The 26969-nt window shown below is 40.1% G+C and overlaps 1 protein-coding gene across 2 annotated transcripts; it reads right to left on the reverse strand.

The window, feature by feature from the left end:
- Window positions 1–799: 799 nt before the first annotated feature.
- IVNS1ABP (influenza virus NS1A binding protein) lies at window positions 800–20191 on the reverse strand. 2 transcript variants are annotated; one of them, XM_073216901.1, is made up of 15 exons: window positions 19901–20191; window positions 14350–14575; window positions 13442–13570; window positions 13054–13223; window positions 12847–12922; window positions 11544–11717; window positions 11110–11235; window positions 9658–9765; window positions 5722–5851; window positions 5288–5512; window positions 4697–4818; window positions 4477–4603; window positions 4262–4393; window positions 3970–4143; window positions 800–2641 (listed from the first exon to the last, which is right to left on the reverse strand). In XM_073216901.1, the coding sequence occupies exons 3-15, from the start codon at window positions 13550–13552 to the stop codon at window positions 2388–2390; spliced, it is 1929 nt and encodes a 642-aa protein (XP_073073002.1). In that variant the 5' UTR covers window positions 13553–13570; window positions 14350–14575; window positions 19901–20191; the 3' UTR covers window positions 800–2387. The 2 variants fall into 2 exon arrangements, with proteins under 2 accessions (XP_073073002.1, XP_073073003.1); XM_073216902.1 differs by lacking the exons at window positions 11110–11235; window positions 11544–11717 and having other exon boundaries at window positions 19901–20190.
- Window positions 20192–26969: the final 6778 nt, after the last annotated feature.

The following is a 26969-nucleotide window of genomic DNA, read 5'->3' on the forward strand; positions in this document are numbered from 1 at the left end:
TGGTGTTCCTGTTTTTTCTTTTTCACCCAGTTTACTTTGTATCTTATGTCTCAATGAAGATTCCTCAAGTAATTTTTTTGAATATAGTATACAAATAAATGACAAATACTAGAGACTGAATTTTCTGTTATTCATACTCTTCCTTCTAAAGGCAATAATCCTAAAGGGACTCTTCTTTGCCTACTTTAATTCTGAGATCTGTAGAGATTACAGGGTACATACCTAGGGTATAAGGGTTCTAGCAGTTATCACATTCCCAAATTCAGGGTTTTCCCCAAGATGATTATGTAAGGGATTCTAAAACATTAATGGTAAAGTATATACAATTTGCTAGGAGCCAAAAATCCAAACCCTACCTTGAAAATTCATGCCTGGATATAACCAATTGTTTTGTTAAAAGGTTATTTTATACTTTTGCTCTATGTTCTGTTTGACACATTATTACAATTGACCACAAGAGTGGTTATTGCCAGTATTATTTTTAAATGACTTCAAAACCCATACTAGTAAAAAAAATTTTTTTTTAATTACACTGAGGCTGTGCCACATTTTCTCCTTCTCTCAAGAACACATACACTTTTTAGATGTGGATAAACAGTAACTGGTCACTGAGCATTTTTTCCTTTACGGAAGTTTCTTATATTCAAAATATAGACTTGAAAATAGCTTTCAGCCACTAGGTTACCTGTTTGGCATCAGTAGTACAGTAAACTATGACCCACAGGATTCTCACCTACTATTTGCATTGATCATGTTCCTTAGGAATTGGAGAAGTGATTTCAAGGATCATACTGCTGAATCCCCAACTGAAATTTTATTGCCTTGTACTAAATAGAACATATACAGAGCCATTTAAAAAACAGTCTTCATGTTAGGCAAATTTAAATATGCCAACCTAGATTTAGTCCACAGATATAGCCAAGAACTAATAGCCAGCAGGTGAACTGATTTCCTTTCTTGGTGGTTCTTTGTGGAATTAGGTGAGAGAAATAAGGTGTGAAAGTGCCAGTGCAACACTGGAGAAAATACCCAATGTCCTTCCTGACCCACGCCAGCCACGGCAGCTGCTCTGCTCCAGGTGGCTCGTTAGATCCCTTGTGCTTCATCTTCTCTGAGAGGAAAAACCCCACTCCCTATTTCCAGATGTAAGATGCTGGGTGAATATTTTTCCACAAATGCCTTAAGCTCATCATTCCTGAAAAAAACCTTTTCCCCAGAAACTTTTAAAGTAATGAATGAGTACAAGTACACACAACAACATTTGGATGTGGATCCCGTGGTGCAAAGATGTCCTGCAAAGCCCCTTCAATATGCTGCGCCAGCAGCATCAGGATGCGCCGATGTTGGCACCTTGTCGTGTGTAGCTACACACCAGATACCAAGTCACCCCAAAGAGTGTTTATCCACATGAATAGAAAAACTGAACAAAAACACAGTTGTGATAGAGGCTGCATTCATAAACCCATACAGATTAAAATCACTTTTTTCACAATTGAGGGCTGCCATTTAGGATTATTTTGTTAATGATAAATAAAAACAAGAATTATTGAGAGGGTAATATACTTTGTTGTTCTTTACTGTTATAGTGTCTTGCCATATAAAGAAGTCAAAAATATTTAAAATCAATTTCAAATTAAAAAATCACAGCTATGTTACTGTTCAGCAACCCCGTTCAAATAACAGTACTTCATTCTCTAACAAAAGCTGAGGAAAAGCTCTGAAGTTTGCATTCTGGGTATAACGGGACACCTCAGTCGGCATACTTCAAGGCTGCCACACTGCTTCAGTAATTTGAAACTACCACATCTTCAATAGGTAAAGCACTCTGCTGAGAATATAAAAAGTTATAAAAAGGCAATCATAAAAGATTAAATCGTGGTAGGCATGTCAGCTTTCTTCTAATAAAAACAAAAATAGTCATTGTCATCTAGTTAAATAGGTTTCCTTTGTTATAGAGTGTTCCAGTTATTGAAAAAGGGTCCTTAAAAAACCCCAAATGCCTGTATCTTAAAATCCTACCCCTCTTGCCCCATTATACGTGTTTAAGAGTCATTTAATGTGCAAATGGCAAAACAAATGTGGAGAGGGAGGGGACTTGTTGAAATGACATGCCCAATCAATTCTTGGTTTATTCTTTTACAATATCAACTTCCAAAAAGCAATATAACCAAAGTAGCCCTAAAAATACACAAAACATACCTTCATCTTTGCATTCCTTTCCCAGTAAACACAAAAAGTATGTACAGCATGTTTAATAATATGCAATATGCAAAAGCTTTGTGTTGCTGTTAGCAACATCTATACCCACCCACCCTCCTTATTCACAAGAGTACCTCTACTAAACAATTACATCACAAAGCCTGTTAGTTTGAAAGGGTCTTAATTTGTTAAAACTGGAAAATCTTTGTATAGGGGCTCCACTCATTTGACTCAAAGTTATAGACTTCCAGCGTATTCAGAAATTCATTGCCATCAAATCCTCCCACTGCGTAAATGGTGTTCCCAACAGTTGCAATCCCAGCATTGCTCCTTGGTGAAGTCATGTTTCCCATCATCTTCCACTCATTTCTGGCTGGATCATACATCTCCACACAACTGATGGCATGAGAACCATCAAAACCACCACCCACAAACAGTTTTCCTACGAGAGAAATGAGACAAGGTAAATCTAGAAAGGATTAAAAAACCCTCAATCTGTCTTTCACTAAAATCACTAGTCCTTAATAGAAATGCCTGTTCATTCTGTCAGGAAGTATTTGTTAAATGCCTGCTCATGTTGCAAGCACCCTCTAGAAGCTGAGGATAGAAATGGAATAAAACTGATGAAAACCTATTTGCACATGGAATTCAATTCAAAGGGAGGAAGGTAGCATCCTTAGAACTAAAGCAGTTCTCACAGTAATTCTGTGTGGCAGTTGCTATTTGCCTTTTAACAGGTGAGGAAATGATGCACAGAGTCTGGATAACCTGCCTAAAGATGCAGCTACTAAGCAGCAAACCAATTTTGTGCACTGATGTTCTGTACTAGTCCAGTGTTTAAGAATGAAGATTCTAAAGTTACAGGAAAAAAGATTTACACTAACTGAACATTTTCTAGAGCTTTCCAACTACACAAAATGGTTTCGGTACAGAACTTTCTTTTTGGAAACAGATGGAGAGTTTTGACTATTTTCAAATATACATGGTGGGCAGTTAAATAAATTACTTTAAAACCAATAAAATGTTAGCATTAAGTACTCCTGTAGTTTAGAAAAAAAATTTATGACAGATTCTCAAATTCATTATTTTTTCCTCTGCCACGTGACCTGTCTGCATCCAAGTATGAATGAAAGAACTAACAAGGCTTTGTTCACAAAGTAGGCTGAAGGCTACAGGCTGGTAGGATCCTTGCAGGTTTGTTTACACACTTATGCTTTCACCAGTTGAGCCACAAGCTTAAGATTCTGCTCTGTTGTTCCAAACAACAGTGCTGACTAAATTCATTACTGTAATTATATCATTAAACATTACGTAAGCCAATTAATGGGAGGGGAAAAGAAAGCTGTGTCTATAAAGCTGTTTAATTTGCATTAATCTTAGTTTTCCTTTCAATTAGGTATAGAGTTGACAATTAAAAAAGATGAAATCTAGGTGATCTGCACATCAAATTCTTTAGATTTTTGTTCTCAGGGAACTCATACTCCAAGATGGTATATTATGAGTTTGGCTTATGAAGAAAATGACTTAGAACTTTATTCAGTGAACCCATCAAAAGACTGGTGAATGAGTTACGTTATATATCAACTACATTGTCTCTGGTTAGAAAAGATATTTCTTGAAGACAAAACCACAAATCCCCATTGTATCAGAAAAGATGGCTGCTTCTGAATTCTAATTATACAAGCAGATAGTTACTATTGACATTCTTCCAGAACTTTACAACAAGCTGTTGCCACTATCTACTCCTCACCTCCAAATCACAACACTCACCATCAAGAACAGCTACTCCAGATCCTCGCCGAGCCACATTCATGGGAGCAATTAAAGTCCAGGTGTTATTTTCAGGATTGTAACGTTCTACTGTGTTCAGACAATTCCAAGACTCTGCACCTCCAATTATGTACAAATAACCACCAAGCTCACAGACTGCAGACTGGTGTCTACCTATAAAGTCAAACCAAACCAAAATCATTACTATACCTCCCTAAACAGTAAATGTGTACTGTACATACTGTTGAGGTCTTGAAAGAAAAACTTAAGGAAAAAAAAAAAATCATCTTACGAATGTTAAGAGGAGCACAGCTTGTCCATGACTTTGTAACAGGGTCAAATACATCACAATTTTTCAGTCCTTTTTGACCATATGGATCAGAGCCACCAACAATGTATAATTTCCCATTCAAAGCACACACTCCTATGAGAGTATACAATAAGGTTACACACTGACGATTTAATCATATTTAAATACTGATTACCTCAGAAGAAAAGTATTATTACCTGCATTACAACGGTTGGTTCTCAATTCAGGAACAGGTGTCCAGTCATCTATATTTGGATCATACATCTCTCCACAACTCAGGTCATCTGAGTGGCCATTCGATCCACCCACCACATAGAGCTGGCCCTAGGCCCGAAGCGAGACGTTAGACTCTGCCATCCTTAAGTTATGAGAAAAAGCCCAACCAGGGTTGCTTCTTCCTGCGACGTAAATACTTACTGTGAGTACAGCCATCTGAAATCGGGCTCTTGGTGTTCTCATGGGAGCAAGAAAGGACCAATGATCTGTGTGTGGATCATAGCATTCAACTGTTCGGAGACATTCTTCTCTGTTATAACCACCTAGTAAAGGAACCACCAACGTTTATGCTTAAAATATTAAACTGAACTAGGGTTTCTTTCCCAGAACAGTTTAAGTAATGTGCACAATGAAAAAAAGAATTTTTACCCACAAACTTATTAGTAAGGCCCCATTAGTTGATGTTTTAACTAAGTGCTCATAATAGCTGAATAGCACCTTTATCAGTATGAGTAAACTGCTTAGTCTGGCTTGAAAATCAGAAAACAATTTACCCACTTTTCTAGTTTAAGCATTAGACACAGACATTCACTTAAAGGTTAGGTAATACAACAGTATTTACTCGTTATTTCTCTGTCTGTCGTCTCGGAGTATGGCAGAGTGGACTGCCAAGAAGGCGTTTTAAACCCTCTCTTCTCTAGTCTGCATGCCACAGACAAGCCTAAGAGGCCACTGAGAGGCTCAGCCAGTGGAAGGTTTCCAGGAAGGACTCACTCACCCTTCCGCTCTTACCTGCAGCGATGAGCTTGCCATTCATCTCTGCTGTCCCCAGGCCAGAGCGCGCGTACTGCATAGGCGACATGGGCTTTTCTATTAGCTCATCTGGTTGCATCTCAAAGCTTAAGCTTTTAGTTAGTTTTGGAGTACTTGTTGGTGAGCTCTGTGGGCTGTTTCGTCCGTGAAGGAAAATTACACAGAATATACCATCCAGCACAGCCAGGCACAAGTAAGTGTTATCTGCAAGCACAAGAGTTCTCTGTTTAAGATGCAGTTATTTCATTTGGTTGACTGTGATCCTGAACTGGACTCCCGAGGGCAGTCTGATGCGAGTTTTAGTTGCTTCTGGGTTTTCCCCTCAAATAGTCAATTTAAAGTATTAAATGGTTCCACTCAACACTTCTTAAAAAATAAAACTGAAGACAATCTGACAAGTGTAATATACTTACTTGAAGTCTTTTCCGAAGCAATGATTTTCCACTCATGCTTAGGGCTTTGTACTGTAGCATTTGGAGGAGAGAGACATCCAGTGGAACTGCTACTTATCGGCTTATGGCCATTCTCACGGGGTGGCTTTTTCTGCAAAATCAAAAGGCAGCTACAGAAACCTAGCCACAGACCGCACCTGGTGTGCCTCCTTCCTGAGCTATTCCACAACACTGAAGAAACACCGAGCATCCCTCACCTGTGTGCGACAGTCACAGCACACCTACATCTAACACAAACCAGCACTTCCCAGCTGACACAACTTAATGGCATACATCCATCTCCACTTAATGAAACGACTACAGCTACACAAATAGCCTGGTCAGAGAAAGCTCCATCTAAACAATTAAAAAAACAAGAATCAGAAAACCTCAATGGGAAAAAAAAGGGGAAAGCCCCATAATCCACATAAGCTCCCAGACTGGTATTTTATATAAAGTATAGAATCTTCCAAAATAGACTATAAACTTAAAAGGCATGAAATTAACTGAAAGAATATATTAGTTTCTAAGCCACTGTCAAAACCTAACAAAATTAACATACACTGGTACCCTTCATACAATGCAAGCAGAAAAGAAGCAGATAGACTCATCCACTCTCTCTAGAAGTATTCTACAGGAAAAATGTGGCAATTACAAGAAACACCTGAAAGTGTATTTCTTCAGGACTAACTGATAGATATTACAGAGTGGTTTTTGAGACAACACTGCCAACACAAAGCAAACATTAAAAATAGTAATCAGAAATAAATGCTAATACTAGATCCAAACATTCACAAAAGTAGAATACAAAGGAAGAGAGGGAGAAATGGGCAAAGCTGCAAATTTTCAAACAACTGTAAGAGAATTGTGTTGTAATGCATGAGTTGCCTTCGATGGCTTTCTTCCAATCACTTTAGTTCCTGACACTTGCAAAGGATAAGATCATAGGGAATTAGAATCAAGACTATCCTGAGAAGAACTATCAAATGAACAGGGACCACTTTCAGTACCCGGCCAGTTCTGTTCATCCATTTATTTTGGTCCTCAGGGCTAGAGCCACATGCGTTGATTTCTAGTGGAAATTACTGTTTCTAGTTGAAGCAAAAAGCCACTTAACAATAGAGGGAAAGATTTTGGTAGTTACTTACGAAAACACTACCAACAGTTTGGTAGGGACCATTCAGCAAGTGTGGTCATACATATGTAGACTATTTTAAGAAAAGGTAAGAAAAGGTAGAAACATACTATGATAATGGTTGTCATTAAATTCCATTTAGACATTTATTATGCACCTGTATATTAAGTACTTTATTCACATCATCTTTTTAATCCAATGAGGGGAATATTATCAACCCATTTTATAAATAAAACTACTGAGTCTCAGACAGAACATTATGTATTGCCTAGGCACTACACCTGAAAGATTAGGAATTCCGCATATAAACCTACCGCTTGTATACTAGGACAGACTGTGTTCTCTGCTACTAGGAATTACAAGGTACATAAAACCCCATCCCAGTCTGTGGGAAGAAGGGATCCAAAATATCACAAATCCACGATGCTTACATTAAAAGCTTTTATCTTAGTAAGAAAACTGTTCTAATGTATAGATCATAACTGAGGGAAAAACCAGCGTGAAAGAGGTAAAGCAGCAATACAGCACTGAAAACAGCTATTACATAACTAAGAAGCTTTACATAGAAATATTGGTTAACTTCTTTATGTTCCTTGTGGAACATTTCTAACATAATCCTTTACTCTCCCTTATCTTCCAACTTTCCCTTAGCAAGTCCTCCCACCCAGCCCACCCATAGGCCCACACACACTTCCCCACCAGTTTCCAGGTGGTAGTCTTTAGAGGTTGTTTCTTTTTCAGCCACTACAAGCTAAGAGTTTCTAAACCTTAACACTCTTAGGAAATTATACCTGATAAAGGTTATTAAGTGACTTCCTAGGACCGATGCAGAAAAGGTACCCCTAACCTTCTACCAGACCTCCTGCAAGAATGGTTTGAAACAGTTCACAATTACTCCTCCTGCTATCTGGCTTTTGTAACACAATTTAATTCTAATTGTCCTACTACCTTTCTAATGGCTTCTTCTCAACCCCTTTTCCTGAAGTCTAATGTGTCCCTTCATCCTTTTTATTTCGTGATCTGTTCATGGCACCACCTTCTAATGAGAATATGTCAGAATCCCACTCTCCTAATTCTTCCTTTTCCCTAATTTCTTAATCTAAACAATCACTAAGGATTCACTCAACCTTTGAAACTACAAATGGCTGAAGTCCACCCTTTCTCCACTTAGACCAAGCCTTTATATTTTCACTTGAACTACTTACTATTCATATGTCTACAAATTGGTCTCACAAGCTTTACTACCCTCTGTATCTGCTTATAAAAATAGGGTTTAATGCAATCATTTTGTAAAGTAAAGAACCACAAATCAGCTGGGATCCCAAGACCCCGAGACTTCTACCTGACAGTCAACCTTTGTCTAAAACATGATTAATACACGTAGATATTTTTGCTGTACCTACCATGATTTAAACAATCCCCCTATTGTTGGCCTACTGTCCATTTTTTCAGTATTAAAGTTATGAAATACATCTGTTCATCATCACTCTAATCCCTTGGCTAAAATTCTTTGAATGTTTCCCACAACTTGTGGGATAATGTGTAACCCCAGCTAGGTGGCATTTACCTACTTTCCCAATCTGTGACCTGTAATCCCAAAAGTATCCTCCTTGTATAAGGTATTCTTTGCTGACACACCTCCCCTCTGGCTGCTGTGCAAACTCTTCTAAATCCTGAGCCTGCTGAAATGTTGCCTCCTTTTGAAATTTTCCTACTTTCCTCTCCTGGCTCCACTTGCCCTCCCATTTATGCCATTTGTAACACCTTTTAAGTCTGTTTTTCTAACTTACTCCTAAAGGTCTTGAAAGTGGAAAATCTCTTACACATTTTTGTCCCCATCTGTAACATCATAGCCTGCTAATCAGGCATTATAACTTTTGCTGGTTCAAAGACTACTTTTAAAAAAATGTAAACTTAAGATTAGAGTCGAAAGAAAATACGGTAAATGTCCAAAATGCACAAACATGAACAATGTTTTCAACTAACTCAAATCCAAAAACTTTTTGTGAAAATAAAGATGTTTGGCCACTACTGCCACAGAACACCTGGTAACATCACTTACATAGGCTGTTTCTGAGTCTATCATTCACCTTCTGTTAAAGGAAAATAACCCTTAAGCTGGCTCAATTCAGCCTACTTGATAGTTCACTCCTCACAAATACAATGTTGAGCCAAAGCCAAACAAAATAATGTGTACTACATGACCATTTACATAAATTTCAAGTATAGATAAATCTATCATTTCAGGAGTGAAGATTACGGTTTCCTTTGGGGTTGTGTAGGGACGTGACTGAAAGGGGCAACAGGAAGGCCTGCAGGATGATAGCCATCTTCTCTTCTTGACCCAGGTAGTGTTTAAGTGGGTTGACTATGTAACATTTATGATTTGTACACTTTTCAAGGCTACTTGTCCATAAACTAATAAAGTTTATACCTGAGCTTTTAAAAAATTGGGTCTGCTAGTCATTCCTGTTACAAACTATTAATTTTTTGTGATCTGACCAAAATGAGTAATTTGTACGTTGCTGCATCTCATTGGCCTTTTTCCTTACTACTTGTAAATTCTACCTTATTGAGTAAAAATTCTAAATGGGATTTCCTAATTTATTTTTATATGGCAAAACAGTAGCAACTAAGAAAGCTTGTTTTCGCCCGAAAATGTTTCTGTCCAGCTTTACCAATGAAATTCTTCCACTTTCCTTTATTAAAGGAAAATTTCAGTATACTGTAAAATGCTCTAATCAAATTTTACCCTGAGGTTACCTCAGATGTGCAATGTGTACCTGCACAAACTGAATGTGGTCATCATCACTGCCAAACACCTCAGCCTGTCCATCTAGTAGGTTCCCATCAAGCAGCTTGTGATCAGCTGAGTAGTACAAGGTTTGAACCTGCAAAACAGCAACAGAACACCCATGTGGCTGCTGTCTCCACGGCCACTCCACTAGTCTGCACGTCACACAAACGCCTCAAGGTAACCTCCAGTGTGCTTCCTGAGCCTCTTGACTTCTTGCTCTGGCAGGATCCCAAGTAAAGGAAATACATGTCATGGTTGTAAAAATTTGAAAAACAAAAATAAAATACAAAATCTTCCAATACTGGCTGAAGAGTCCTTGGCTTGAGTGGATTGAAAGAAATCTTCATTTTCTCATAGCTTTCTATTAGATAGCATTAAGAAAAAAAGCAGTAGTACTATATATAGACTCTTAAAGACTATACATATTCACAATAAAATTCACTCAGTATGTTTACACCTTTGAAGATAAGTGGTTTGATTTGCATAACATTTCTGTCCTGTAGGCAAGGTCAAGAAAAAAAGATAAAAAAACAAATGCAAAAATTCAAACGAGTTATAGAGATACCTCTATTAACAGATGCAAGTAACTGGCTAATGCATCTGATTTCCAAGTGGGGAAACCATACAGAATTTAAAGATTGCCTGTTAGCCTTTTCAGAACATGATGGTAACAGAAGTTTCAAAGGCCTACGGGTTGGGTGAGCCTTCAGTGAATCTGGAAGGCTTGAGTGGAGGGGTAAACTCAAGGTCACTCCACTGCTCCTCTGCAGATGTTTCATTCCCACCATCTCTCCATCAATTTTTTCATGTGTACTTTTAAAAAAGTAGCCCAAGTGAAGTGAGTATATGTATGAACAACCCCATTGAAAAACACAAAGCTTTAGAGAGAAGAATCCTGTAAAGGAGTAAACACCATTAAATCATCATCGTTCTCTGCCCACAGCGGGTTTTCTTAGGAGAGCTGGGGCAGGACAGCTGCTTCTTTACGTGTCAATACACTTGAGGTTTCTTCTGGTCTCTTCAGTCTTGGGTATCCTAGTTTTGTTAATAAACCTATGGGGAGATAAATCAATGGGGAGGAACAACCATTAGAAGCTTTTACCTACTTGCAAATTTAAAGCAAAAACCTGTGAAGAAAAATCAAGAATCTACAGAAAATTTCAGTACCACCTCCCACTTCTAAAGCAAATTACATGCTACTTTAAAGAAAGTTAACAGCACATAATAAGCAAAGAAATAAAAAAGAAAAGCAGAAGACCAAACTGAACAGTTCATTCAGCTCACCTGGACACCCCCCCTGCTCTCAGCTTAGGGGTACCTATAGCAAAATTTAAATTCTTTAGGGTCATGGTTATAAAATAAAAGTGAAAGGGAATCCTTCATGTTGTAGCAAAATAATGTTTAAGAATTGCTGAATCCCATTTACTTTAAAACTAACCTCTTCCATCAGCTCTTCCAGACTGTCTCCATTCTCCCAGATGCTACGCTGCACCCAGTTGATTACCTTTGTATACAATTTGCCATTGCTGGGCAAGCAAACATTATCTTCAAGCATTACCTCCAACTACAATTGGGAGTAAAAACAAAGACACACGGATCAGTGTTGAGCCTCTAACTCTCAGCTTAATTCTTGATTTCATAATAAACTTGTCACAACTGCCCAAGTGCATTCTGTACCATTTACTCTAATTTGTAAGGAGTACAAAAACCAAAGACAGTAAACCACCTTGTAGGCAGTCCACCACATTGCTAAAAACAGCATCATTTCAATATATTATTTTTTACAACCATTACTCACTTGCTTTAAACACAGACAAAGAATCCATGCCTGTAACTAGGTAGTATATATCTCTTTATTGGTTTATTCCTTACCTTTAGCCTTGGAAGTTTAAGAAATTCTTCCTCTTCTGAAATTTGTAACAAGTGTTCTTGAATATAAGCATCAACCTTATTCAACAAACGGGAGTCTCCCATACAACTTGCAAAATTTCGGTAAGAGATGCAGCTGCTAACATCCATTCTAGACAGTAAATAATCACCACAAACCTTGGAAAAGAAATACACGAGTACCAACATTTATATATATTTTACTTAACAAATATTTAATTGCCAATGTGTAAGCCCTATGTGAAGATACAAAGATGAATAAGAAATCCTTGCCCCAACAGAAGAACTTTTAACAGTGGGAGGAACACATGTATACAACAGTAAACATCAAAGAATGCCTTATAAATGTGTAAGTTGTTTAAGGAAAGGTACAACAAACTGAAATGCTATGGTAATGCACATGAAATGCGCGGACAAGTATTTCCAACTAGAGATAAAGCTCCATGAAGGCACTATCTGAACTGGGCGCTACAGGAGAGATGATACTGTTGGATGCAGACAGGAAGTACAGAAGATGTGGCAAACAATGTATCCTGGCTGGAGCAAAAGATAAGACAATTAGGAAATAATTTTGGAAAAACAGCAACTACATTAACGAGAACCTGGAGCGCCAACCTGAGGGATATGTGCTATAAACCACAGAAGGATTTTTAAAAAGAGGAGTGATGTTCAAAGAGGCACCAAGGAACTTTTTCTTAAAGGACCAGATAGCACGCATTTTAGGCTGCGGGCCGTATCTGTGTCTGGCAAAATTACTTAACTCTGTCACTGTAAATAGAAAGCAGCCGTAGGCCTTATGTCAATGCAAGCTGTATTCCAAGAGAACTTCATAAAAACAGGCAGCTGGCATGATCTTCATTAGTAGATTAAATGCTTTTTTTCCTATGAATTATTAGCACTTCTCAATGGTGTTAAATTGTATAAGGAATACTTTTAAAGAGGAACCCAAAGCATAGAAAAACAGAAAAGTGAGAAGTTATATGACTAACTCTTGAGAAAAATAGGAATTATTGTGAATATGCTATCAGAAACTGACACAGCCATCCTGCCAGAGAACACTACTGGAAGAGCAAGGGTATAGTCCAAATTATCTGATAAAAGTGTGATATTACTACATTGTAACAGCTACAAAGTTAAAATAACATATTCAGTTGTCTAGGGGAAAAAAAGGGATATTTTCAAATTCTTGAGACTAACAAATATCTTATGACAAATGATACATTCTAATCATATAAAATAAGACTCCCTAGTGACAGCACTCCTTGTACGCTGCCTTCAGGTACTCTACCTGCTTTACTCGGTCCATCTTCAGCTTTTTTGCTGCAGAATAAACATCTTTTACTAATTCCTTATCGGCTTTCAACCTATTAAGAAAAAATTCCTTTGTCACTTAGGAGACCAAGGCCTTAAAACAAGGCACTTAATATAAATTTAGAGAGACTTGGAATTTCCTGATAATATTCCCTAATTATATGATTTATTTCAAAACACTTACTGAGCAGTATAGGCATAATTCAACAAGACTTCAACAGCTTCTGGATTGAGATCATCAAATTTAACATGAGAAACTCCGTGGGGATCACTATCACTATTAAAGATTTCAAATAAATAAGGACTGCAGCATGCCAGGACTGCTCTGTGTGCCAACATCTCATGGCCACAGACCTGAAATCACAAGGAATTAAAATTAGAAGTATTGTGGACTGTGTATTTCTCTAGATAATCACATCAGATCCTTTACCTTACATTTCTAGGTAAATTATTCTTTTTAAAAGTTATTTCATTAAGTGCCTCCTACAAAAAAGAAAATAAGCAAATCCAAGACTTACAGCTTTCAGCAATAAAAGATCAATTCTGTAAGTTTCCAGTTAAATTTTAAATACCTGAAGTCGAACATCACAGAACTGGCCACTCTTCCTCAGGGCATTTAATTTGGCAACAGAAGACTCGATGAAATTTTCGTCTTCAAACATTAAATATCCATTGGGAATCATTTTTCCTTATTAATTTGGCTAAAGGGCAAAAAGAAAACCAAGTTATTTTATTTGTGAATGGCGATTTTTGTAATTGCAGTTTAGAGAGTAATACTTTATTTTCAAATTCCATCCTATCAACAAAAACTCTACCATACAAAAATATTGCTGAAACAACACTGGCATTGAATGTCCAATCTTTGGAACCCTCCCTACCCCCATATTTTAGTTGTAAGTCTTGGTAAGGATCCATACAGCTGTGGGTGTCTCACCAATTCTGGCCAGGTTTCCGGGTGTTTTAGCACATTCATTGTGGAGAGAAATGTGCACCGGCCCCGCCCACGCCCACGCCCACCCAACGAGCAACCTGAGGGCCTGGAGGAGTGGAGGGGTCATCACATGTTCCCTTGGATGTGGGCTGCTGTTCCCGCGTTACTCACACATGAGAAAAACTGATATACGAAACTTAAATTTCTGTTCCCTTTGCAGGTCTCATATTCTAAATGACTTACCTCCTAAGATCATGATAGAAACTTACATTCTTTAAAAAATTTTTTCCATTTCACCTTTGCTTGGGAACTAAGTGGCTACACGAAATCCATCATTAAAAAGCAGTAATGGGAGATTCAGTTTGAAGTAACTGGTTTATTTAAATTCAAAATATTTTATATAAGGAAGAAGGAAAATGTTTTTTCTACAAACGATTCCTGACTTTTCCACCTTTTAAAGACTTATGAAAGTCTGTTAGTGTACTTCGTACAGTCTTCAGAAAAACAAGAGTGTCTGAATGCTGCACTGGGCACTGAATATTCACTTACTGACTTTACTGGTGAGAAATATGTTTCCGGGATGTCGTAAATGAACCAAGGACAAAGGAGTGTTAAAACCCAGCACTTCCGTTGAGGTGTGAAGACAGGTGGCTGAAGTGAAGGCAGAGGCGAAGCTCTAATGGTGATTCCAAAACTATCAGGCTTGAAAATGATGTAATCAAGTCCTTAAAAGCTATAGACATGAATTTCTTCTGTGATAATCATGCATGATAATCTGTAACAATGACAAATTTTAGATAATTCAGAATGATCAAAAGACTACCATTGATCTAGGTAGATAAGATCATTCAAAGTAATTCCTGATCTTGAGATTTTGAGGTAAATGGCACAAATACAAAAAATACTGAACACAAATGCAATTGAACATAAAAATTTTTCCATTTAATCTTCAACTACTCAGTTAATCAAAAAACAAACAACAAAAATAACCCCAAATCCAGAATTAGGCAGGAGCTAATAACTTTTAGAATTTAAGTGAGATTGTTTAAGCAGAAGATTAGAGAACAAATATAAACGTTGGTTAACTCTAATCATCTTTAAGATTAGATTCCAAGTTAATAATATACAAACATGTGAGCTGTCCATTTTACCAGCCAGCAAGCAACCTTTGGACATTACTCTCAGGCATGTATACAGTGCTACAGTCCAACCAGACATACTGTTCCCCAGAATGTGCTCTGCCCTTCCCAGTCTCTTTTTCAGGTTATTCTGTCTTCTCTGAATACCTGTAATCCAGCGTCTGTCAGATTAAATCTTACCTCCAGGGAGCCCTAGCAAAAAATCCCGAGTTGAAAAATAGTTTCTCCCCATCCTGCACATACTGAACCCTCTTTGAACAGTGTGTTTAACCTTCCAGCAGGTGCTTCTGTGGACCTGCTTATCTGTGAAGACTCAAGGTCCCTGAAGGCAGAGCCTCTGTCTTACTCATCTTTGTATCCATCCCATCTGCCCCTACCAAAACAACAAGCCTAGAAACTGTAACAAAAAATAATCGTTCAGTCCTCCTACCCAGTCTTTCACTCTCACGTCATCAACTACAAGTGTCAAATTCAGATGGCATTTATTTTTTAATCACATGCACTGCTATTATACCACTGTGTAATTCTGGACATCAGAATTATGTAAGAAATTATCTTAAAGGTATGCATACTTTTAAAAATGAATATCTTAAAATTACCTGGATTTCCCTTATATATCAATCAAACCCACAATTCTAAATCTAACAGTTAAGGTGAATAACCCAGCACTTACTGCAGGCTAGTCCAGTTCTAATTCAACAAATTACTATGTTAGGTTCAAAACACAATCTGTAAGAAAGCTGGATCCCATGTTCACTAACTGGTTTCTTCATAACTTAAGCTTTACTTCAAAGAAACCTGAGTACTCTGACTCAAGCTGCAATTGTCATCAATGCTTACCTTTACAACAAACTATAACACACCATTACGTAATACTGATTTCCTTTGCTCTACACTTGCGTCTAGATTAGTTAATACAGTTTTGCTTAAGAAACCAGTTCTAACAAATGTTTTCCAAGTGCCACACAACTCTATGTACACAGAGAGAACCCATGATCCTAAAGAAACCTTCATACTTTCAGCTAAGACCAAGCTCAAATTAAAGAAAATCTTTGTATATATGGTAGATACTGGGGTGGCCAATCCAGTCACAGCTGGTTAACAGTTTACTTCAGTTTCATGAGCTGCTCTTAAAACAAAGGTGAAGGGAGGAGGAGGGAGGGGAACTCTCCATACAAATTGTGTTTATATAATTAAAATGTTGCCTTTGAAAAACCGAACACATCATGATATTGAGATTTATAAATATTTAAAACTGACCAGTTTTATTCAGTATTTACTTGTAAAGTAGTTTTGATCTAAGAAGAAAAATGGCATTTATTTATATTTGATAAATTGGAAGTTATACCTACAATTTGTTTTGGGGGAAAAAAACACAACAGATGGTTAAAATCAATTCAGTTCTTTGAGAGAAAACACTGGAGAATTTTTGGAGCAACTCTTGGCACACAAATTTGTACAATAGTATTAGTTTTCCAAAAGTGAGTTCTACTACAATTAGTACTTGATGATTTCGCAGTACATCAAGGTATTAATAATGAATCTAATCTCTTTAATGTCTACTGATCAGTCAAACCAAGTAGCTGCAGTCCACTTGACGTTTAAGTTAATGCAGCAAACTTTATTCACTTACTGCCCCTCATATACTGCATGTCTGTACTCACTCACCCCTAAGTTGGAGGTCAAATCAACTCCTGCCTGCAGAACCATGTCTTTGAAAGCTCACATTCACTTTCACCAGAGTAACCTTGGGCAAATTGGGCCTTAAGCTATTCCAAAAATTCATGGAAGATCTTACTTTGGTCTGTGAAACTCACACACAATAACTGGTAGAATAAAAATGTAGGGGGAATTTCTTTTCTTTGAAAAGTCAAAACAAAGTCTCAACATCCCAGAGTTATACAAAACATAAAACTTAAAAAGATTAGCTGAACTGAAATTCAAAAGGTCTTATCGAACAGTTGTAAAAAAAAAAAAAGTAGGCACAACATAGCCTGACCCCAAATTCTTCTCAGGCCTTCAGTAAGAGCAAGATAAAATGTTATCAAACTTTCAAAGCATTCTTAAAACCTCCAGGAAAATTACAGATATTATTTAAGCTTCTCTGCTGTCTTTTGAGAGTAGGCAATTCACACAAAATAGCAGTCAACTCCATTTTTAAAGGACAGACTTTATTAAAACAAAGTAAATCAATGACTTTTTCTAAAACCGTAAGTTATAGATTCTCAGTGTCACCTCCAAAACTATCACCATCCATCTATATTAAAAACTCACTCACTTGTTTCACGCTTTTTACCCTCATTGTTTTGTATGTAATTCTTTCATCCCACAAACATTTATGGCACCAAACATATGGCAAACACAGTTTGGAATAGGATGCTCATAACACAATGGTGTTAATGCTATTCTCCTCAGCCTCGAATACAACCCAGACGGACCAAAAAGACAGATAAGCCAAGCAATGAAAATAGCTCAAACAGAAGGAGAAAAAGATGTATGACAGCACACATATTCCAGAAACTGTAGCTATTTGTTGCAATGGATTGCAAGCTTGTAGGAAGAACATGGCCAATGGTTGGAGAGGAAGGAAGAGAGATCAATGCTAAGGTTTAAACAGTAGAGAGGAGAAAAGGATTCAGCAAGGAGAAACATCCAACACTCTAGCAGAAATGGGAGGATGGGGGGCGGGGGCAGTGGTGTGGCAGAATGGGCAAAACACAGAAGCAGAAAAATTTAGTGAAGATATCATGTATCTCATGCTCTTGCTTATCCAAGCAAAGGCAGTAGATACTTTAGCTTGGATATGGCATCATTATCAAAATTAGAATTCCAAAAAGCATCACAGGATCATTTTTAGTTTGTTGCATGCTGAAAGGATGGAAAAGAGGAATTTGTTTTGGGACGTAATACTGAGGTATCTACTGGGTACCCAAGTTGACACCCAAAGTGGAGGAATACCAAATCTAGGTATAAGGTTTAGAAATCACTTCCAAGTTGGTAACTGAAGTTTACAAGTGAAAATATGCATGTATTTTCGGTGGTTATAACAAAAACCCAGAAATCACCCCTTACTTGTAATTCCTCCATTTATATTCTCTAACACAACAAAGTGGGAGAATCCTCAACCTTTAAGAATTTCTTCATGTAGATTTGACTATACCATCACACTCTTGAAAAGTCATGAAATTATTTTTGGGTGAACTTCATCTTATTATCAATCATTCAGACATTTCTGTAACAGGAAAACATTTTACATAAAAAAAACACTATTTGCAAAACCACATTCAACTGCTATCTAAAATACCCTTAAAGCAAGAAAACAAAACCCCACTACAAGGTAAGGTGGCCAAAAAAGACACTAATTTAAAACTAAACCCCAAACCTGGAATGCTTTGTTTTGGAGGGAAAAGTTAGAAAAAACAACTACAAATTAAGATAGATTAATAAATCAGTCTCTGTTAACTAATAGAATTTTAACTGTTAGGGAAATACAGAGGAAAACCACTCTATGTCTTTTTTTGGTCAGTGGATCTAGTCCAGTTTTACCTCTACAGTTACCAAATTATAAATATTTGATACATGGCCTGTCAGGTGCCATTAAATACTATTTGCTTCATCTCCAGGCACACAAATACAACTGCTTCTTCAGCATCTTTAAGATAGAAGTTTCAGGAGGATTATGCCCAAAGCTATTCATCAATATTCTCTTATGCTTAAATCAACCCCTGGTGCTATAATTACTAAGAGAAAATACGGCCTCTGGTAGTCTAGTCCATGCTGTAGTTGTTCAACTGTTAATAATAGTACTAGGCTTCCAGAGTTGTTCTTTATTAAACTAGACAGAAGATCACCATACACAGTCCTCAAAGAACAGCTTGATGCCGGGTGTTCTAATCTTCCCTCACTGACAACAGACATTAGGAAACCAAAACGCGCCCTTTAGGCATCTGATTTCTACTTGCTATAATTTTTGAAATGTCAGCTGTCTCGAAGAATAGACTTGTCCACTACCAACTGGGAAAAAAACAATTCTATTTTTAAATATTTTGCAGTTCAAGTTTCTCTGATTTTAACTCTGAATCTGATACTGCCCGATACCTTCCTAATAATCAGAGACCCTTTGCATGATGGATAGAACCACGGATGAAGAGCAAAACCTCTCTGCCGATTTCTTTTGTAATAAATTAAGTGGCAAGCGCTCCAGAGCGACGGAAAAACTCCTCTGCGGCTCCAGGCCTTCCTCCCCGCGCGGTTGGGCGGGCGCCCCCACTCTCGTGGCTGGGAGGCAAGGCGCCCGGAGCCCGCACACCCCCGCCTGGGATTGGCCGGTCCCGCAGTCATTCAGCTCCGACACGTCAGGGCAGCCGCTCCCTCCCTATTCCCGCCCCCTTCTCCCCGCGCTTGGCAAGAAACGCGGGCAACGTGGAGCGGGAACAAAGGACCCCGCGGCCCACAGCGATCAGGGACGTGGTGCCACCCCAACTCCAGGCCCGAGGCACTGCTGCAGCCTGGCGCCTGCTCCCCGCCTACATGCGCCGGGGCCTGGGAGGGCTCTCGGGGGAGAGTCCAGACGCCACTGAGACCTACACACTAGGCATCAGTCCCTGACAGCGGGAACCGAGATTCCCGCGCCCTCCTTCCGACAGGCCCTCGAGCCCCGACCCAGGCCCTGGGCACCCTCGAGGAAAAACTTCTGGTCCCTCCCGCCCCGCTTGCTCGGCTCTAGCGCTCTCCGAGGCGGCTGGGGCCCGCCCGCGGCTACCAGCACGACCCGGCAACCATGGCAGCGCGGGGAGAGCGGGGCCCGCGCGGCGCGGGCAGCTTGGGGCGTCCTCCCCACGGGCCCAGGCCGGCGCCCCGCGCCTCCCACCCTCTCCCCCAGCCGCCCGCGCCTTCCCTTGGGCTCGGATTCCGGCCCCGCCCTCTTCCTCCTCCACCGCCGGTGGACCTGCGCGCGTTACCTGGTTCATCTCCGTAGAGATGGAAACACTCATCTCTGGAGCTGCGATGGGGAGCAGGAGGAAGCGGGAGGGAATCGGCCCCACGGAAAGCGCCTCGAAGCCGCGAAGGAGAGGGCGATCGGGCTGGAGGACGAGCTCGCGGTCCGCGGAGGCTGCGAGGAGGGGAAAGCGCCACCAGGGTCGCGGGGAGTCGCTCACTCGCTCGCTGGCACTGCCCCGCCGAAGCAGCACGCAGAGACGCTGCCCAGCAGCCCCAAGCGGCCGACCTGCCTGCGCGTCCCGGAGACACTGCCGCCGCCGCCGCCCGCTCCCGCCGCTCCCCCTATCACGTCACCACGTGCGCCGCTGCCGTCCCCGCCGCCGCCAGCGCCTCCCGGCCGCTTCCGGCTCGAATCCGTCAGCGAATCACAGGCGAGCCCCAGAAAGTTCCCGCTCGCGGCCCCGCCCCTCTTGGCCCCGCCCCGCCCTTGTCCTTCACCCTTCGGTTCCTTCCTGCGCAGCCGAGCTAGGTCAGTGCAAGGTGATCTCGGGGCGAGGGCGAGCGCGCCTCCTCAGTGGCCGCGCGGTCGCCCGGCCTCCCCTCGCCCAGCACCCTCCAGGCCTCACCCTTTCGGGCCGTCCGGAACTGGTTCTCTCCAGCTGCCCTCACCTGTTCTGCATCCCTACAGGCACAGTAGCCAGAGAGAGCAGAAGTGCGAGATTAGATTCTCGGTGTCAAATTTATGCCCGAGACCGGAGCTAACAGCATTGGGGTTCAGAGTCCTGTGGGCCCTCCGCCCTCACCTTTGTTGGGGGGTGGTGTCTACGCAGAGGAGGCGCGGAGATACAGAGAAAGGAGAGGCCCGCTGAGGGCGAGGAGGGAGGATTCAGTAACTTAGAAAAACAGTCGGAGAGACTAGAGAAGGCATATACATCAATGCTGCCATAAAAACCTGTTTACTTCTACTTTTCATCCCCTGGATTTCTGTTTTGTCTGAGTGCAGCTCTCCTTTCGGACGGAGACGCTGAGTCAGTTTTTTGTTGGTCTTGCCCACTTTTGGAAAAAGAAAATAGCCTTGAGTACTGGTGGGCCCTATCCTAACCGCCTGCGGCCTTTAGACCGGATGTCAGTCAATCCACTCCACCACCTTTCCCCCCAGGAGGCAAACCTGTTAAGGGGAAACGTGCTGGGTTCTGGCCTCTGACAGCAACTTCTTGGAGACTCTGAAGGGCACGCTGGAAGTTTCCTAGTTTGAAGGTGAGACGATTCAGTGAGGTGAACTTGTTCAGGGTTTGGCCAAGGCTTCCAGGTTAATGTCCTGTTAGCGGATCCTCATTTGGGGACTGTACGTAAGCAGTCTAAGCCTAACCTTGTTTGTATTTGGTCAGTCAACTTAATTCGTAGACATTTCTAGGAGCTTTTTGTCAATGCTTCCCACCTTTCTGTATCATTAACTCTTTATTTGGTGCTTACGGAGCAGGAAAAAAAATGTGTTGGGGGCCTTCATCTGCAATAGAAGCTTTACAATTTTTCATTTAAAAATCTTAAGACAAGGAACCTTGTTACCCCCCTTTTTTTTCCAATTCAATTGTGGGAGGAAATGGGAACTAAAGTATTAGTATGATTCTTATATCTTAAAGAGAAGAGAACTGACATTTGCCACTGGGCTCTTGTTTTTGTCTTGTGATAATAATAACCGAAAACACTGCTCACTTTTATTGCAAACGATGCTATGAGAATACATACCTTTTAAGTTCTTTTAATGCTTCACCCTAATAGTGAGAGAGAATGAATTGCTCACTGAGGGTAGGCACATAACTGTGTTGCCTGCTGGACACAGGGTCCCACTTGCTGTACTCTTGGTGGTCTTTGTGACCTCAAACAGTGAACATTTTTCTTAAAGCTACAGTGTGATCAGTCAGTGCATTTTTGCCTTGTGTGGTATTTCACATTTATATATCACCTTCTCTATGAGTAACAGTATGCGTTCCATTTGTTTTCTAGGCAACTCCAGGCTTAAGCCTGTCTATATAATTACTGTATAATCCAGATGAAAACTTGAAAATGGAACATGGTGGGCAATTTCAATCGTATAAAGTAACAAAGAATATTAGTGTTTTTCTCTTAATATTTACATCAGACAAGATATTTCCAAAGAGTATTTAATAAGGACTGTCAACTCCTCTTTTATGTCAGGCACTAAAATATAAAGTAGGATTGTTGCCAATCTGTAATCTTCCCATTTTCCATTCTGAACTTGCTTCAAATGTTGCCTCAATCCTAAACTCTGACTTGTGTCTTATTGTTTATGTATTAGTTTGCTAGGGCTACAGTAGCAAAGTACCACTGACTGAATGGCTTAAACAACAGAAATTTATTGTCTCACAATTCTGCACAGTAGAAGTATCAAGGCATCTGCAGGCCACGTGCCCCCTGTGGGCATTAGGGAGGGATCTGTTCCAGCATTTTCTCTTGGCTTCTGGGAGTTCCCTGGCTCATGGCAACGTAGCTCCAATCTTTGCATGATATTTCCCTCGGTGCCTGTCTCTGTGCCCAAATTTTCCCTATTTCTAAGGACACCAGGCATATTGGGGGCTGATTCCAGTATGACCTCACTTTAACAAAACCTGTGACTCAGTTTCCAAATAAAGTCACAGTATGAGGTATTAAGGATTAGGACTTAAACATAAGAATTTTGGAGAGGACATAATTCAACTCCTAACACGTGGACTCAGTGTTTCTTCTCAAGGTTAGCTCACTGACCGCATGTGTCAAAATCACCTGGATGTTCTTTCTTATTAGAAATGAGGGTCCCTAGGCCTCACACTGGGCAAGTGATGGTCAAAGGAGGGAGTGACTTTTGCCCCCAAGAGACATATGACGATTTCTGATAACATTACCACTGCGTAGTCTGTCCAGGACGCTGCTGAACATTGTGCTGTGGACAAGACAGGCCCCCCACCAAAACATGATCCTACCCCAAATGTCGAGAGAGCCAAGACTGAGAAATCCTCCCCTACCACTGCTAAATCCAGATCTTTGGGAGAGGAGTCTTGAGACATTCTGACAAGCATCCCAACAACTTGCTGGAAAAACTAGTTTGTTTCAATGAAAGTTGGAAAATCATTGCAGCTACAAAAGCCTTTTCTGGGCATCTGAACAGGCTCCCATTTTGTCCCAAACGTTACCTTTCTTATTAGCTGAGCTAATTAAGGATTACTACTTAGCAATTCACGTGCTTTACAAGTCTTACTATAACATTAAATTGGAAATGTGTTTACATTTAAAACTTCTGTACCACCTCACGCTATTTGGGATCAACTGTCTACATTTTCAGGATGTCCTTTGCCCAGTGAAAACCGTTGCTGAGCTGTGTGTGCTCTGCCTCTAGTCCACTGGTGTCTCCTATCCTCTGAGTGACTGACTTGTCTATTTCATACTTCTGTCATTCCTTGCAGTCAATACTGCTATCCTCTCAACTCCTTTCTCTTTTTTCTTTTGGCATTTGAAAATATTTTTAGTGTGTATTAGTAGTGTCAAAGAGCAGAAACAAGAAAATGGCAGTAGCATAAAAGACATAAGAAACATGGGGAAAAAATCTTAAAACCTCCATTAAAATAGGTCATTGAAATTGTCCTGTAGTATAACGTAGAACACATTGAGAACTTGATGCCTCTTTTAAAAATTGTTTCAAGTATTCCCTTTTAGAATATTCATTCTTCCATTTTCTGGTAAAACTTTCACAGAGACTTTATATCAGAAAAACAAACTGTTCAGATACTACTTTTCTTAAACCCAGAGATTATGAAATCAGAATACTTTGGTCCTGCATTATCCTCACCGGCTATTGCATTATCTGAGCTATTTTACGAATGGCCTTTGCTAGTTTTCTAAGTCATCACTGCCATCATTCTGAGAACAGCTCTAGCCTCCTCTCCCAACCACCAGAATCCCCTATTAGTTTCTTTCTCTTTCAACATCTTCTTAGGAATTAAAACTCCTCTTGTCATGGAAACATTCTTCCTGTGACATTATAGGACCTTAAAGCCTGCTCCCTCATTGGACTGCATGGCTGATGACTGTATACTCACCTCTTGAATTTTAATGTGCAACCTAAGCTTTCCAAAAGCCTTCATCCAAAACACCTGTTTTTAAAAAATCAGCTTGATTGCTGAAAATGAGCAAGGTTGCCTTTATACTACTCTGGGTTTTTAATGTAAACTTTAAAATCAAATGTATAAACAAAAGTGTGGTGACATATACACAATCTATACAGTTCAATCCAGGAAGAGGTCTTGTGTGTGTTCACACTCAAAACTTGATACCGATGGGTGAAAGTTACACTAGTTCACTTGAACTAACCAGCCAACTGTTGGTAGTGTAAACTGATCTTTTAACATATGAAATCAAGAGACTGCTTCCAAGGAAACAGCCAGACAGCACAGAGCAATGGGGTCATCACATCAGCTCTCCCTTCTGTGTCTGAGGAGGAGACCAGAGTAAAGTACACCGAGAAAAGGACATTTTACAACATTCTAGTGAACTGGGCTTTCTAAACTGCTGAAGACAGAAAGTCATGAAGTTCTTATCTACAGATTCCTACTCCCGAGAGTCACCCCTCCTGGACATACTTTTCCAGAATTAGTACCCTTGGGAACAGAATTCTCAAGTGAAACATTTTCTTTCCCAATCATTTCTAATTTTTTACTAGAGAGAAAAACGTGAAAGAAAAATTATAGTGGCAACATATTCTACCAATGCTTTTATGCGTGACCATACCTGAGACGTACCTTCAGCACTCTCTCTTCTCAGGACCTTGCTCCCACCAATCCTTCAAGACTCAGTTAGCACTGGGCCACTTCTGCAAAGGGAGCTAGAATAATGGAAAGAGTGCTGGATTTGAAGGACTAAGGTCCAAATCTTGACTCTGTTACTTAACTATTTCAGGAAAATCTCTTGTCTTCTTGCTAACTTTATCTTCTAAATCTTTAAAATGCAAACAGTAATACTTACCTCATGGAATTACATTCTTGGCACATGATGGGTAAATATTTATTTACTTTTTATTCATTCATTCATCCATTCATTCATTCATTCATTCATGATACTCTCCCAGTTACTCCAGCATAACTTCTTTTCAATGTCCCTGAAGCCTGGCGCATCACTTGGAACACTCATTTGTCACTATCTGCCACAGGGCACTCTTATACTTGCACATGTAAGGGATGAATGATTTGAGTCTGAGTATTCAGACAAGGGGTCCTGTCCTGTCCGCTGCACAGGTAGATAGCAGCAGCCCAGGCACTTAAGTGGCTTATTCCTCTGCCCTCAGACATCTACAGGTGGTGGATGAATGAATGTCCAGATCACATATGCCTCTCATGGCTCTTTCTGTCCAACTAACATTTCCAAATAGTGAAGATAAGTGGTGGAGGAAGCTGGAGTGACGGAGACGAGGAAAATACAAAGGGAGGTGGCTGTGAGCGTACCTCATACCAGAGGGAGGAAAGGCACTTCCAACGACTCAGAGCATCAGATCTCCTTGGTGATTTTTCTTTCTCTGTCTCTCAAAGAGGCCTCAAATATGCTGAAGGGCATGTGTGATTCTTAACTCCCCGTCACCCATCATCTAGGTGCCTGGTGGTCCAGACTCCAGGAATGTTCTATTCCATCAGTGGTGGAAGCCTGGAAGCCTACACTATTATTGGAAAAAAGAGGGTAACCTATTCCACTTCATGCTTAGCTCTGTAAGGATAAGGAACATGGCTCCTTTTGTGTCTAACCACAGCACCTAGCCTAGTGTTTTTGCATTTGTTTTGTGTCTTCTCAAAAATACATTAATTGAACCGTTGGAAAGCTATTTTCTCTATGTTAGTTGAATTATAAATTTGAGAAGAATTTTCTTCTTTCTGCAAAGTACTAACATTTTCCTTGCTGTGAAGGGGATTCTGTCAATTTTTAAACTTCTTTCTTCAGGAACTTATTATAGTGTCTTAAATGATTTAAGGTCTGCTGAATCATAAAACTTTTATTACTTTTACTGGAATGAATTTGTGGATATCTAATTTGTGTATTAAATATAAATGAAAGAGAAATATCCTTTAGTTATATGCATTTTTTCAAAGTTACCAGATCACCTACTGAGAAGTTAACTTCATTAATTAACCACAGTATTACTATGTAGAAATTTTGGGGTAATCTCATAGTGTTGCAGCTGGTTCCTACTGGTCGCATTGAGTTTATGAGATGTGATAAGCTCTCACTCAAAGGAATAGTTATCTAGACATACCTTATAATTAACCTGAACTTCTTTGAGGGTCTGCATCAGAGAAGCAAGTTAAATATGGCTCTCAAAAATCTTCCAAGACACGACAGGCTCATGATCATTTCTTTACTGTGTCATATTACAGTGAGACAGAGAATGAAACCCAAGCTCCCGAAAGGTAAGGGCACTTGAAATGAATTGAAAAGCTCTTAAGAATGTGTATCTACAAACAGTATATAGCTTCCTGTGTTTTTTTCCAAGTGGATGAGTCATAATGTAGCTGATTCTCAGATTTTTACATAAAATTATTTTTTTGCCATGACAAAATGAATCCTGTTTATTTTCTCCTCTCCATTTCTTAGAAAATTAGGAGAAGCTGATGACCTGAATCACAATGGGGGTCAAGGTCTTCCCCCAAGATTCAAGATCTGGCCCCTAGCAAACCCCATCCCTCGTGGTCCTCTTCCGCCGCACTGAAGCCCTCCCTTCCTCAATACACTCAACACACCATTCCCTTTGGATGTCCTGTTTGCCCTGACGAAAGCACCTGTCACCTGGTTAATTCCTACTCAACCTCTGAACCTCAGTGTGGAACTCCTTTCCTCCAGGCAGCCTTCCCCGACTGGCCAAGGCTGGGCCGGCTCTCCTTCCTAGGAACTCACATAGCACCCTGGGACATCTCCCCACTTTGTAGCATTAATCACAGAGTAATGAAAGTAGCATTTGTCTGCACCCTCTCTGTATGCTACCCTCTCGGAGGACAGATGCCATCCTGTTCATCTTCACATCTCCCATGCCTGCCCAGGCCAGCTTTGCAGAGCTCT

The sequence above is a fragment of the Manis javanica genome, chromosome 11 (genome assembly GCF_040802235.1).
Source record: "Manis javanica isolate MJ-LG chromosome 11, MJ_LKY, whole genome shotgun sequence".
In the NCBI taxonomy this organism is placed as follows: Eukaryota; Metazoa; Chordata; class Mammalia; order Pholidota; family Manidae; genus Manis; species Manis javanica.

Coding starts and splice junctions, on each gene's coding strand:
- IVNS1ABP (XM_073216901.1), bottom strand. CDS start 13,552: ATGATTCCCAATGGATATTTAATGTTTGAAGACGAAAATTTCATCGAG. Junction 5,852..9,657: donor ACCACATTCAGTTTGTGCAG/GTACACATTGCA, acceptor TTGATTTTGCAG/AAAAAGCCACCCCGTGAGAA. Junction 4,819..5,287: donor TGGCAAGCTCATCGCTGCAG/GTAAGAGCGGAA, acceptor TTCCTTTACTAG/GTGGTTATAACAGAGAAGAA.